This window comes from Periplaneta americana, chromosome 5 (genome assembly GCF_040183065.1).
Source record: "Periplaneta americana isolate PAMFEO1 chromosome 5, P.americana_PAMFEO1_priV1, whole genome shotgun sequence".
Taxonomy (NCBI): Eukaryota; Metazoa; Arthropoda; class Insecta; order Blattodea; family Blattidae; genus Periplaneta; species Periplaneta americana.
The window spans coordinates 86,463,834-86,478,696 of record NC_091121.1 but is presented as its reverse complement, the minus strand read 5'-3'; the positions used below and the strand labels follow the sequence as shown (position 1 = coordinate 86,478,696).

The window sequence follows — 14,863 nt, the reverse complement described above, 5'->3', positions numbered from 1 at the left end:
ACAAGATTTAGGATTTATTAAATATCTCACGTCAGAGGGGTTTAAAATATGTCATAAAAAAACTACATCATAGTTTTCAAAGCTTTATGTTTTAAAAATAAAACACGTAAATCTGACTAATTGCATAAGTAAAAAATTAAAAAAAACAGGTTCAATAAATTATTGTAAAAGACTACATAAGAGCAGAAATGGAGTCAATCAGAGCTGCTGAACTTGTAAAAGTTATACGATGAAAGAGTAATGGAACAGAGAAAAATTCTCTCCGGTGCCGGGATTTGAACCCGGGTTTTCAGCTCTACGTGCTGATGCTTTATCCACTAAGCCACACCGGATACCCACCCCGGCGTCGGCCAGAATCGTCTCAGATTAAGTTCCAACTCTTGGGTTCCCTCTAGTGGCCACCCTCTGCACTACGTCATAGATGTCTATGCACGTAGGACTGAAGTCCACACATCTTTCATCGTATGATGACGCAGAATATCTGCATGGAAATGTCATATGTACTTCGGTACATTAAAATAATATTTGTAAAAGTTAATAATAATTTTATAAGAAGGTGTCAGTAATATGTAGCAGTCAATATGGGACATTTTGAGCATAAAATATGAGCTGGATAAGTACAAATAACTGTACATTGCTTGTCTGCCAGGCGAACAGCGGGTGCATGCATAGTCGGAGACAGTCGCTCTGCAGCCGCGACTGGGAAATTCCAACTCTCCAGGACAATTAAAAGATATTCCCTGTATATGGAATCTGCATTAAATTTCATGTATGAAAACAAATATTTCATTCATGTTCTTCATATTCTTTTAAAATATGTTAATGAAATTTCTTTCAATGGCCTTAAAACCTTACACAATGTAAGTACATGTCCTTATGTATTCACCTTAACATTAGGAGTGGACACTCTGAGAGTCACCAGCTCCTTTCGCCTCCAAGACAAGGAGTTGTACAGCACAATTCTCTGTGATTCCAGGCCATCACCAACAAACACAATTGTCTTCTCAGGAATGCTGTAGTGATGCTTCCTCATATCATCCAGGTCAAAGTATACAGATTCTGTATTGGGATGATATGCCATCTAGCACACGAAGAGCATAAAATTAGCAGCAATTACATTGTTACATGTTAAAGAGAGTATGCGACCTCAAACTCTAGAACTCACATGTCGTGGGTACAACAAGAAGTGTGCAGACTGCTGCATCACATACTGCATCCCTGTGATGGCGTCCAACATCCTGCAACATAATACCATGTTTAACATCATCCTAAATTTTGATACAGTACAATTAAACAGAAGAATTCTATTTAGAAATAAATTTTGTATAGAGTGCAGACATACATATTCTGCTATGAATTTTATGATTTATAAATTTGCATCTTATTCCGAGATAAAAATTAATTCTCTCTATGAAATATGAAGAAAAATACTGTGAAAGTATAAAAAATCATCAACATCACAGTATGGGCTGCTTGGTCCATTCTATTCCATCCTCATTGTCTACTATTGATCCCTCCTTGTGCTTTTGCTCTTCCAATAATTCTTCTGTTGGGAGCATAATTTAACATTATGTGTGGAATTCGATTTTCTGTCAGATCTCAAGATTCACATTTCTTTTTATTCAGACATGTTCAAACATTTTTAACAAGAGCCATAACAAAAGGTAGTTGAATACAAATTATTATTCGAAAACCTGAATACAAATTACTACTGGAAAACCTCGAAATGATCGTAGATATAATTTATCTAGTTATGATTACTGGCAGGCATCACCTGTTGCACAACACAACACACATTTGCACTGAGAGTGGTATCAGTCTTTTTCGGTCTTTGATCTGATATTGAGACATGTACACAAGTTATACACATTATATGTTATTATACATAATGATTTAATGCTAATGCCAGTAATATACAAAGAGCATGAACATAGAGATATTTCATTCAGTGTTCTACCCAAGGGCAGGTCTTTCACTGCAAACCCAGCTTTCTCTAATATTTCCTTTTTCTGTCTTCTCATATGATCCATATATCTTAATGTCGCCTATCATCTGATATCCTCTTCTGCCCCAAATTCCTCTCCCATTCACCATTCCTTTCAGTATATTACCTCGAAATTTTAATTTTAATTTACTATAATATGTAACCATATTAACACTTATAGGATTTAAGAGTGCATTTAATATTTAAGTGTATGTTTATTTTAAGAACCAAAGTTTCTAAACATTGTGTTCCTGTGTACACCTCTGACGTGCAATGTTTTATAGCACCATTTGAATGTGACAGTAAGCGTATTCCGAATCTCAGCACTGAGCAATCACATGGCATCATGGTGTTCCGAATTTCAGCAATGACGTCATTGATGCTCCAGTGCTATAGCAGAACTTCCATCAGCGTGAAGAGGTGACGGCAGTGTCCATCAGCCTTCATCAGTGAATCTGATTGATTCTTATAAAGAGTGGGAATTGTGTCATGGTGGTGTGTTCTGCTGTGTTGTTTGTAATGAGCACAACGTAAAAGAAAATGTTAATGGCTTATGAACAAACATGTCAATGGACCAGTTATTACTACTGGTTCAAGAAATAAATTGTTTGTGCTGTCTTTTCTTTCAGTGAGATGACAGTATGAAAAATTCGCAAAATCTTGCTAGCGTAACACATACAACAACTCGCACAGCCACCATGATAACTATTGACCTTCCAGCAGTTTTCTTCCTATTTCGTTGCAGCGTAACGTCATTGTTGTCTACCGGTCCACTGAGATACGGAATACGCTGAGTCCCTTTACTTGTCACGTGTAAGGTTGATACTGATGTAAACAAACGAAACTGTGTTCATCGGCAAACAAAGACAATGATTGGTGCTTACTTGGCACTACTTGCAAATACAGCAGCAGATCCTTCATATTCTAAATATGTACAATCTTTAGTTTGATATATTGTGTAGTGAAATCGAAGGTTAAATTTATTATTATTTATTATTTATAATTTATTAAAAAAGTTCCTATTCGGACTGAAAGTATAAAAATTTTCAGAGAACTAAAAATCTTACCTGTACCCTGCATATATATTTTAGAAACAGTGTGCTTTATTCATCAAAACATAGATTCCTTTAAAACAAATTCAACCTATCATGAGTATAACACCAGAACATCCCAAAACATACATCTGAATTACCACAGGCTTACCAGAAGTCTTAACAGCATATCACATAGAGGCAGCAATTTATATAATAAACTTCCACAGAAAATCAAAGAACTTAACATAAGAAAATTCAAAAAAGAGGTAAAGAACATTTTATTAACACATATGCCATTTTGCACAAATGAATACCTAAATTTAAAATTTTAGAATTTAACGTTTCTTGATACTGCCCTTGACCATTTATGTTTCAGGTAACTCAGAGTTGAAGAAAAGACAGGGGAAAGCAAAAAGAGAAGATACTAGGTAGAACAGTGGAGACTGAAGATCAAGCTTGTCCTATATATATATTTTTTTTTCCTTTTTTTTCTCTCTTTTTTTTTTTTTTTGCATGTCACTTAATATTAAACTGTTAAATTTATTTAGAATTAAGTCTATTTTTGTATTATATTGTATGTTATGTCATTTTTCTTGTGTACTGACGATGCCATGAATGCTTGTAATTCTATTCGGCTAATAAAGATCTAATCTAATCTAATCTATAAATTACTGAACAGCTAGGACGTTGCATTGTTTAATAAATACGCCATCAGAAAAGGAATAAAGAAACTTGACAATAAGGAAGGCAATTTAATAGCTCAACCTTGCCGAAATATTACCGTCCCAAAATTCCTTCTAAAATAAACAACACTACAGTTTCAAGTTTTTAGTAAGCTATAGTAATAGGAATAAAATCTCTCATCATTACAAAATACTAGGGCATTCGAAAGTAATGGCAACATAGTTTCACACTAAATTTATTTAGGTTACTTTTGACATTACATACTTCAAATAGTCTCCTGCCATGACAACAATATGTTGCCAAATTCTTGGAAGACTGCAGGCTCCATTTGCAGCAACATTTCTGGATATTTCTCTCACTGATCAATCTAAAGCTCCTCAGATGTCAACTCTTGATTGAAAGTGAATGCCTTGCTTCCACACAACTTGCAATAGTTCAGTATGGTAGGACTTCTCTCCCACAGGCTTCTTGTAATGCCCTAAAGCAATGAGTTGGATGTTTTTCTCTTGCAACTTGGATTTTTAAGAATCACCTTTGTTCGTACCTTTATGGCTATATTGTTTACTACAAATCAGAAACAGCCACTATATTTACAAAATATGGCTACTTCGAGACTTTCAATATTACAAATTTATGAAACAATTGCTGTTCTATTACGTAGTACAAGATTTCAATGGTCACTGCTAGGAGCACCGATTTACAGCATTGTTGCCATTACTTATCGAATGTCCTAATATTACGCATTTGTTACAACTTCGTACAAATATTCATATTTAAAATATATTATTTATTATTGTAAGAAAATTTTCACTCTTAGGAAAAGTTTCACTATGGTATTGTAGTCTTACTTTTTGGCATAATCTTCCACAACATGGTCTCTTGCAGTCCCAGTGATGCCATCGTGATGCTGGAATAAGCTGAGGCTTCTTCTAGCATCACTCAACAGCTTGGTGAACCCAGATTCTGGTGCTAGCAGCCAATCAGACGAACTCTCCTTAGTACTCCAAGCCAAGGTGAACAGAAGTTCTGCAGCTCTAAAACATTTATATGAATATAAGAAAATCAGTCTCTACTAATGTGATGCATAGATCATTGTTTTTAGTCTGAGTATGTATTTCAAACAGTCCAAGAACTATTCTTATTCAAGTTAAGAGATTTTAGAAAAGCTCGAGATTTTAAGGAATAAAATAAATAACAAATGTTTATTGAGTATTTACATTATGAGACGGACTATTACATGTCTTTATAGATTCTTCTTAACTTGTATGTTAAGACAGATACATTAAAATGATGCAAGTGACACTTGGGAGTGTAATCAAGCATATGGGTTGAGGGATGAGCTGGTTTCAATCATAAGGAAAATGGTATGCAATAGTGCTGTAGAATATATTAAATAACAAGAAAAGTTATTCAAGGAAGTTGAAATTAATTTCAGAATTACAGAAATTTGCACCAAACTACAGTAAAACTTCATTTAGACGTCTGAAGAAAAAAAAACGTGTGAGAAAAACGTATAAGAGAAATAGGATTTAATTACATCTGAAATAGCATTAATAATTAATAACATGTGATTATTTTACAAAAAAAAAAAAGTCAGTTACAAACACACTTCCTCTTTCTTCCACTCACTGGAATTCAAAAACCAATTAGCAACCCTCTTGTCATATCAGGTTGAGTTGTTGTTTAGTTAAATGTCCGAAGATAGGTCTGAACCTCATAAGTGATACCAATATGGCATCACTTATGAAGCAACTAGACCAGGAGATATTGGGGTAGGATGGCCAGTTCCTTTCCCCCTCCACTGCATACATCGCTGATTAGCTACATATTACACTAATCACACTTTAGAAGTACCGGTAGCCTATACAAACAATTGTTCTTCCTCTGATACATATCGTCAGATGTACATATCAGCCAGAACCTCAATCAGAGGTCATGTTGAGTCTGTCAAAATATTTTCAGTTTGGGGGGGGGGGGGCTGTTAGTATGGTTGTATTCACTGCGGTCACAGCTTTGAATATGAATTCTCATTGTTTAACACTAGAAAGATGGCATGAGTCAAAATGACTCTTTTAGATTTTGAACTCGATAGAAAAGTAATTCTCATTGTTTAAAATGTTCTTTTCTTCCCTCTACACACTTCTCTCCTCTCTCTGAATTTATTCTCCCACTGGCAAATAACTGATTTACTGAAGCTAATACGTGCAGAGACAAGAATAGACAGCTTCAAATTTCCAGGAATTTCAAAGCCAGCCATATCTTAACAATGAACACAAATATTGTACTGTATTTGCGTGATTATAACACGCATCTTTTTTGACAAAATGACGTCTTGAAAACTGGAATGCATATTATATTCGCAATCAGATACGAACAAATTAAAATTAACGCTCTATTTATGTTACAAGATATGGTGGAAAACAACTGACAGAAACAGCCACTGTGAGTTCGTGTTTTGTCGTCTTTTGCGCACTTTTCACTCGTAATTTCTTGTCCATTTTTAATAACACTCACTAATAAGAATAATATTATTAACTACTAGAATGACTTAACATTTTTTCTTTCATTGTGAGATTTTATGAATACAACTCTCAACAATAATTGTGCATCTTTAATTAAAGCAAAAGAATTTATCAATAATTACTGATGAAAGAGTGGTATATAGTCACTGTCAATCAATGTTCTGACATCAACCCAGACCTGTTGACATGTTGATACTGCAAATGAGAATGAATGTGATGTATAGCTAGAGGTAAGGGAGTGCCTTTATAACCTGTCTTGATAACATAATCTTAATCTTGAGTGGTTTTCAGCACAGGTAAGTATTATTTCGCTAGTTTTTTTTTTCTAGGATTTTAGGATAAAAGATTGGTCTGTCTATTATATTCGATGGGGTAATTATGGTATTTTCGTGTTCTTACATTTTCACGGCAAACTTAATTTCGAGCAAAATTTAATTATAACATATAAAAGAAGTTTGGTACCTCTCAGGCTTTAAAATACGATCATATAAGATGTGAAAAACGTATAACTGAAATAAATTACCATGGAAAGTATAGGAATTTTGCCAGGACTTCAGAAAATAATGTATAAGTGTGAAAAGCATATGTGAGAAAATTATAAATGAAGTTTTACTGTACTATGAAAGATTAGTAATGTTGCATTAACATAAATCCACGAAGCCAGTTACAATGAATTGATCTTTCAGTGACTTTTTTAAACATTTTCATCCAAAATCCATGATATTGGTAATACTTTGATACATAATGGATGTTAATTTTTTTATGCTCAACCATGCCGAAATGTAGTAATTATACACCTGGTAGCAGTCCTTTAATGCATGTCATTAAAGTACACCTACTCGTTAAAGTATAGGTGTTCAGCCAATGACAACTCAGCTTTGTATCATTATAAAACCTCAGCCAATGACAAGTCAGCTTTGTACCGTTATAAAACCGTAAGTATCGATTATTCTCGGATATGCAATCAAAAGAGAATTAGCGAAAAGTCACGGAGGCTGGAAATCCAATACTGTCACAGAAGGTTATGTTCTTTTACTATAATAATTAGCGTTAATTGTAAATAATATTCAAATAAATTCAATTTGTCATCTCGTTTTTCAATGTTTAATTTAATTTCAATGTTATATCAAAGTTAATATTTAGTTTCATATCCATTGTTCAAGAATTAAAACAGAAAATCAATATGCCGAATTTAAAAGAAAACTTACAAATTAAACCAAACCTCTTAACTCTATTAAATATAGAATATAATCTAAATTTAACAGAAGAAATACTGAAATCAGAAGTAAACACTGAAATACTGAAACAATTGTCTTTAGAGACAATTCATATTAGGTACCCTCCACAAAACTGGCTTCATTTATACACCGATGGATCCTTGATCTCCAGAGAACAAGGTGCCGGTGCAGGTGTTATGTGCTGTCTCTTCTCACTTTATAGATCTCTTGGATATGGAACAACAAGTTTTGATGGTGAAATCATTGCAATAAGTGAATGTCTCAGGAATCTTCTATGCCACATCAATAAATTTAGGAATGCAGTTATATTGTCAGACTCCAAAGCAGCTATTCTATCAATCGTCTCTAAACACACACCTTCATCTCAAACAGCAGAAATAACTAAAATGCTCTCTCAATTAATATCACTCAATAAAAGAATTGTATTCCAATGGATACCATCCCATTGTGGAATTCTGGGAAACGAGAATGCGTATGCTTTAGCAAAGAAGGGCAGCACTGCTACTTACAGACCTGTTACTATATCTACGTATTACTCTGTGAAGAGATTTATTAAATCTATATACTTAGACTTCAACAAACAAAATTTGATAACTCAATCCCAAGGGAAAAAATGGAACTCTCTGCATCAAAATCCACAGTTAATTCCCGATTTACCACGAAAATCGTCTGTAGCTGCATTTAGATTGGCAACAGGCCATGATTGTTTGGCCAAACACTTGCATAGAATTGGAATATATCAGTCCCCTAACTGCCCATTGTGCAACTCAAACCAAGAAATGGATTCGGAACACCTCAAAATCTGTGCTTCAGTGGCTGGTCATGATAATATCTTTGAAAAATATTGGAGTGCAAGAGGTCAAATGACTTTATTGTCAAACGCCTGGCATTAGAAAACAACAACAACATATTTAGTTTACTCTGTAGGTTCTTATAGGCTATCAAGGTCAATGTGGACATCTGTTTCTCGGAAAAAATCAATACTTTCGAGTCTGCGCACATCTCACAATTTACGAGGTATTGCTCAAGGTCAGTTAGATACAAATAAAATGAATAATTTCAAGTTAGAAATATGGTCGAGCATAAAAAGTCGTATGAAACTCGCCTATGATGGTAATTAAGAAGCTCGTATGAAAATTATGAAACGAGCGCAAGCGCTCGTTTCATAAACATCCATACTCACTTCTTAATTACTATCATTATAGGCTCGTTGCATAATGTACTATTAACTCTTCACACTTTTTATTCAAACTTATATAGCATCATTTTAAAATGTTAACAAATTACTGTGACCTTTAACTTCACAAAAAATTTATTTTTATAACATAAAGTAGTCTAGTCTTATATTTTATCTTTTCTTAAATGTAATACAGTAAAAAACCTAGTAACTGACACCCAATTAACCGGCAATACCAAAACAATAGCACTTTTGGCTTAGCAAAAAAAAAATAATAATAATAATAAAAATAAAGAAATAAAATAAAAAAATAAATACAAATAAAAATTAAATTAAATTAAATCTGCCGCACTGCCATAGCCTGGACCGTTATTACTGTCACATTAGGAAGTTCGCACAAACTTTCCTCTCTTCTAAATATAACATACCTATTAATCAGTGGGTCGTCAAAGGTATATTATTTGGAGCGAGAGGTTCCCTTCCACAGTCTACCTACCAACTATTAGTGAAATTAAAATTCCAAGTCTTTCAAATACAAAACAACTTATTACAAATTCTTAGGGACTCTTTACATATCATTCAATATCATTTATATTTTCAAGAAAGATAATTTTGTCAATATGACATTTTGGCATCAAGCGAATCCCAAATCCAAAATTTTGTTTTTTTTTTTTGTTTTTTAATTAATCGACTTAAAAAACATAACTGTTCTGTATTCAGGAACCTTGTGGTCACCCTCACTGGAGGACTGATGATTTAAACAAATCCTTCTCTCTAGTGTTGAGTAATGTGTTTCAATAAAGAACATCCAAACAGTTTTTATGTTTATTTAGTTATTATAAAGTGAGTGAGAAATAAGCTTCACATGGCTGCAGTTTCAACAGTTGGCATCATAAAATACGAACAGGTAATTTTTAAAAATATATATTCAATTATCCAGCAAAATCTCTTACCTGGAATTAGTCTGATCCCTTTGGCGCTGGTTAAGAAGGATTCAACTGTGTAACTACGTAATTATTTGTCATTTCTCAAAAAAAAAAAATCTTCCCTTTACTGCTTATCATGAGAACATGTCCAGTATCCTATGCTGTTGGTGCTGTTATTACATATAACGCAACATTTGGTGTGGTTATCCATTTGAAAATTAGCTCAATTAATTTAATGAAGTTTCTGTCATGCTGCATTAAGCAATTATTTCATATAAAAGTTCTACAAAATGATGATAGTGCCAACCTGATGTAGTTGACGAGCATGCGGTCCATGCGTTTGTAGAAAGGACGAGATGTGTAGTAACCACTCCAGTAGTGATCATCACGATCTGCATAAGTGAAGAAATCTCCAGACAGAGATGGAAAGCTTTCTGCCTTGCTCTCTTCTCTTACTGCATTGAAATAGTCACTCAGAGTTCCGAATTGTGCCTGTGGGTCGATTGGCATTTAGTATGTTAGAGAAGTTGTAGCTAAAGACTGCAGAATACAAGATCTGAAGCAAACACATAATTTAAAGAAAAAGCTTCATGCATGTTAGAGAATCAGAAAGAAATCACATTGGATTCTCTGCTATAAACAGAATGGAAGCAGTTGCAAAACTACTCAGATGTGAATCTGGATTAAGTAAAAACCAAGAACTTTTGAACGAAAATCTAATTTCTATCCCTAATAAGTGTATGAAAAATAATTGAATCAGTTGAGAAACCACGCAATTCCATTTTTAGCCAAAGCAAGTTTATTGTGTTTCTGACATTAATACATGTATTTGCACGTCTGTAGGAGAAAATAGGCATGTCCACCTTATTTTAAGTGATGATGTGATGAAAGTATTTCCCTGAAGAGGATGAAATCAACAGATTTTATTAAGATATTTTTCTGGTCTAACCGTAACAAAAGATGACACACCTGAAGAGCTGTAGTGTGGGATTTCAATAAAATATCAGTGTTATCACTTTCAAATGTTTTAGAATTTTTCTTTTCATTTTCTAGTATGAAGGGCAAAATACATTTTATACTAAATTTGTGGTTAAATAATTTTTATTCTCATTACTGTACATACAAAGTAAATACAAACTATTATAATTTTTACTGCAAATATTTCATATATTTGAGAAACAACACATGTCCACAAACTTTAGAACTTTAGGGCACCCTTGCATTCTCAAATACAATTAAATGTTGCTTTAAAATATTTAGAAATATTGCAATTCAAATAAAAATTCACCCTAAAAGGATAAGAACGTACATTCAGTATTTATAAGCTGCAGAAAGTTTTTTTTTTTGTAATTTTTTTAAAACTTATGTAGTTTCTCTAATAACGAATTCAATTGTAATGAGTAAAATCAAAGAAGTCTTCATTGCTAAAAGTTCTGGTAATACCCGAAAATATAATACTGTAAAATTAATTTATAGCACATTGGCATTATGCGCTCTATATATAGAGTATAAATCAATTTACATCAAATTATCCTCTATAACAATTCCCTGAATTAAAAAAAAAAATGGAAAACCGAAAGTTCTAAGATTTTATCAAGATTCTAACATGGGTAGCTCCTTACACAGTTTGCAGTACGCATTTTTAAAATCTCTAATGATAATTTGTCAAAACTTGTTAAATTAATAATTTTTTAATAATGTACTATATTGACTTGTGACCTCTGTGATTAGTTTCAGCATTGTTTCCGCCATTATCCATTTAAAATCTATTCAGATATGATTCAAATCAATTTTACAAACACAATTCCTCAGATCTGCAAATTGCTGAAGCACTTACAGCATGCTCATGTGTATCACTCTTATCTAAAAATTGTGTTCGAGATTAATTGAAAGGGAATTCAAGCTTAGTTTATTGGAATTCTTCCACTTTCCATAATCTCTGCTAATCTTGCAATACAATGTGACGTGTGAACACCTATCGAATGCAATTTGTATCATTGGTAACATTATGAAAACTATCGGTAGTAATTACAATAATTTATAAACCATTTTTTGTTGCCCTACCAATATGCCCTTCATAATCTTTCTTACTTACTTACTTACTGGCTTTTAAGGAACCCGGAGGTTCATTGCCGCCCTCACATAAGCCTGCCACTGGTCCCTATCCAGAGCAAGATTAATCCAGTCTCTATCATCATATCCCACCTCCCTCAAATCCATTTTAATATTCAAATTAAGCTTTCAGGAATAACTCCCTGTAAAGTTAATATTATCTTCCCATCTACGTCTTGGCCTCCCCAAAGGTCTTTTTCCCTCCGGCCTCCCAACTAACATTCTATATGCATTTCTGGATTCGCCCATATGCGCTACATGCCCTGCCCATCTCAAACATCTGGATTTAATGTTCCTAATTATGTCAGATGAAGAATACAATGCGTACAGCTCTGCGTTGTGTAACTTTCTCCATTCTCCTGTAACCTCATCCCTCCTAGCCCCAAATATTTTCCTAAGAACCTTATTCTCAAACACCCTTAATCTCTGTTCCTCTCTCAAAGTGAGAGTCCAAGTTTCACAGCCATACAGAACAACCAGTAATATAACTGTTTTATAAATTCTAACTTTCAGATTTTTTGACAGCAGACTAGATAACAAAAGCTTCTCAACCGAATAATAACCGCATTTCCCATATTTATTCTGTGTTTAATTTCTTTCATAATCTACCAAGACTAATTAAAAATGACACTAAAATTATATTTCTGTCTCTCTCTTTCTCAATTATTAGTTTATTTTTCCACAAGCTATTCTGCAATATAAAATCCTGTACAACTTAGTGAGTACTGGGTGGTAGCCTACTTGATAAAGCAAATGGCTATAGAATGGGAGAGTTCAATCCCAGGTGATGGTGGGATTTTTCTCGTTACCAAACTTCCAGAAAGGACCCGAAGTTCATTCTCAACCTCCTGTTAAATTGAATACTGGAACTTACCCAGGTGTAAAAAGGTAACTGGTGCATGGTGTCGACCACACCACCTCATTCTAGTGTTGAGGTTATGAGAGCATCTTCCAAAGTGTCTTTATCACATGTAAAGTAATACCTACAACTTAATGAGTGGGTTTAAAGTCGCATTCTTCCAGTAGACAAGACAAGACAACAGATACACATTCATGCATTCAGATCGATTTCAAAACAGTGCAAATGTAACCATTATTATTCCTAATGTTTTTAGAGACAAAGGCAAAGCAGTGATCATAAAGTATTAACATACCTCAACAAATAAATGAGGTTTGCTGTTCCAGTAATCAAAAATCTTTTGGTAATTATTGTACTGAGCATCCCACTCAGAAGCATGGTCATAACGGAAGTCATCACCAAGTGGGGCAAGGATGACATTGGTTCGATACAACTGTGCTTTCTTGCGGTACTGATCCAGTAGCAAGTTAGCTCTGTAACAGATATGAAAATTGGGAATTAAGAATGTATTAATTACTGAACAAAGAACAGCAACAGCAGTGGCAGTGGTGAAAATAGTAGCAATAGTGGCAGTGACAGCAGCAGCAGTAGTCGTAGTAGTTCAAGAATGCTGGCTATACCTATAATATATGCTTGAAAAGTTGCATGATACTTTTACTAAATGATATTTTCAGAAATATTGTTTCATCCTGGAACAGTACCCCTGTAAACAATGCTACAACAACAAAACTAACCATCATGTCACATCATTGAATTTCAGACAGAGCTCTATGTCTAAATGTTTCAGAATTCTGTGAGTTTCCAAAGAGGATTGAGCAGGGCAGATAATATGTGAGAGAACCAATAGTGTTTATGTTATCTCTAAGGAAAACATTATCTTTGTGAATTTTTTATGCATTCCATAGATAGTGTAGGGGACACTAGAAATTAAAATATTTGGTTAGAAAAATGATAGCTCAGTCTAGAGATAAAATTCATAAAAAGCTCATCACAGTCCTATGGATAGAGGTGCTTTTTGTTGTGGTATGCTGTGAAGAATGCAGACACTGGAACTTCTTATATTGAATAATTCGAGTAAATTTTTCAAATGAGAGTCTATAGAAGTCCAATAATCAATTACGAGCATGTTTAAACACATGTGATCAGAAAAGGTCACAGCAAAACAAAGCCAAAGTAGCATCTTGTGAAATGGATTCATTCCAATAGAAGAGTTGCATTTGTCATACGATAAATTATCCATGCTACTTCTGGCTGAATGTTTTATTTTATTTGTAGAAATTTAGGAATTAAGCCTTTGTTCCAACATGTGGACAGGAAAACAACAGAAGGGAGAAAATTGATGCTTTTCTGCAAAGTTCAAATATTTCTATGTTATTATGAACATACATCCCATGCAGTTGCTGCATGGTAAGGCATCATGCCTTGGACTAGTGATACAGAATGAGTGCTGGTTCAAGTTCTCATGGGAAAAGAAATTTTCTCATGAAATCTCGATCAGTGCCCACTCAGCATCATGATGAACTTTGAGAGCTACAGTGAATAATGAAATATGACTTTGTAAGCAATCTATAATGGCTAGGGAGATCATTGTGTTGATTACACATTACCCCTTTACTGGTTGGATAAGGCGTATGGACGAGAGGCCAGCAGTCAAACTTAGCCTTCCATGGGCTTTTGCAGCATTGTCCACAAAAACACTCCACGATTATAAACTGTTATAATTTTGTAACTGTCCCGTGCCATGGCATCGTGGTCTAAGGGATCCCACCTAGGACTCAAATTATGGAATGTGCACTGGTTCGAGTCCTCGTGGGAGAAGAAATTTTCTCATGAAATTTCGGCCAGTGTATGGGACTGGTGCTCACCAGCATCGTGATGCACTTGGGGAGTTACGAAAGGTAGCGAAAATCTGGTTTCGCAAACCAGCTATAATGGCTGGGGGAATCATCATGCTAACCACATGATACCTCCATTCTGGTTGGATGATCGTCCACCTCTGCTTCGGCATGTGGACGTGAGGCCAGCAGCAGGCTGGTTGGTCTTGGCCCTTCAAGGGCTGTAGTGCCATGGATTTACTTTTTTACTATAATTTTGTAACTATGCGTATTACGAAATTCATATGGTACTATTAGAAAGAACGGCTCAAAGAATTTCAGGGGATGTGTAATTGTAATTGTTGGTGGGAAACAACAGATGGCACTATAAGAAAAAAAATTACGCTGTTCTCACTTTTTCACTTGTCATTGTGGCATTGTTGGATAGAAGCAAATTGTCTTACATGGTGCGAACATTTACATTTTAACTCAGTGTAAATTCTGCAGCATTTA

The 14,863-nt window shown here is 34.3% G+C and overlaps 1 protein-coding gene across 5 annotated transcripts in view; it reads right to left on the bottom strand.

The window, feature by feature from the left end:
• The window catches only part of alpha-Man-IIa (alpha-mannosidase 2), a 53,972-nt gene that overhangs the window by 19,369 nt on the left and 19,740 nt on the right, over window positions 1-14,863 (bottom strand). For all 5 annotated transcript variants that reach the window (XM_069826173.1, XM_069826175.1, XM_069826177.1 and 2 more), the window contains 5 exons: window positions 12,832-13,009; window positions 9,873-10,057; window positions 4,551-4,736; window positions 1,166-1,238; window positions 887-1,081 (listed from right to left, as the gene is read on the bottom strand). In XM_069826173.1, the coding sequence (XP_069682274.1) occupies window positions 887-1,081; window positions 1,166-1,238; window positions 4,551-4,736; window positions 9,873-10,057; window positions 12,832-13,009 (817 nt within the window). The remainder of the gene's footprint in view (window positions 1-886; window positions 1,082-1,165; window positions 1,239-4,550; window positions 4,737-9,872; window positions 10,058-12,831; window positions 13,010-14,863) is intronic.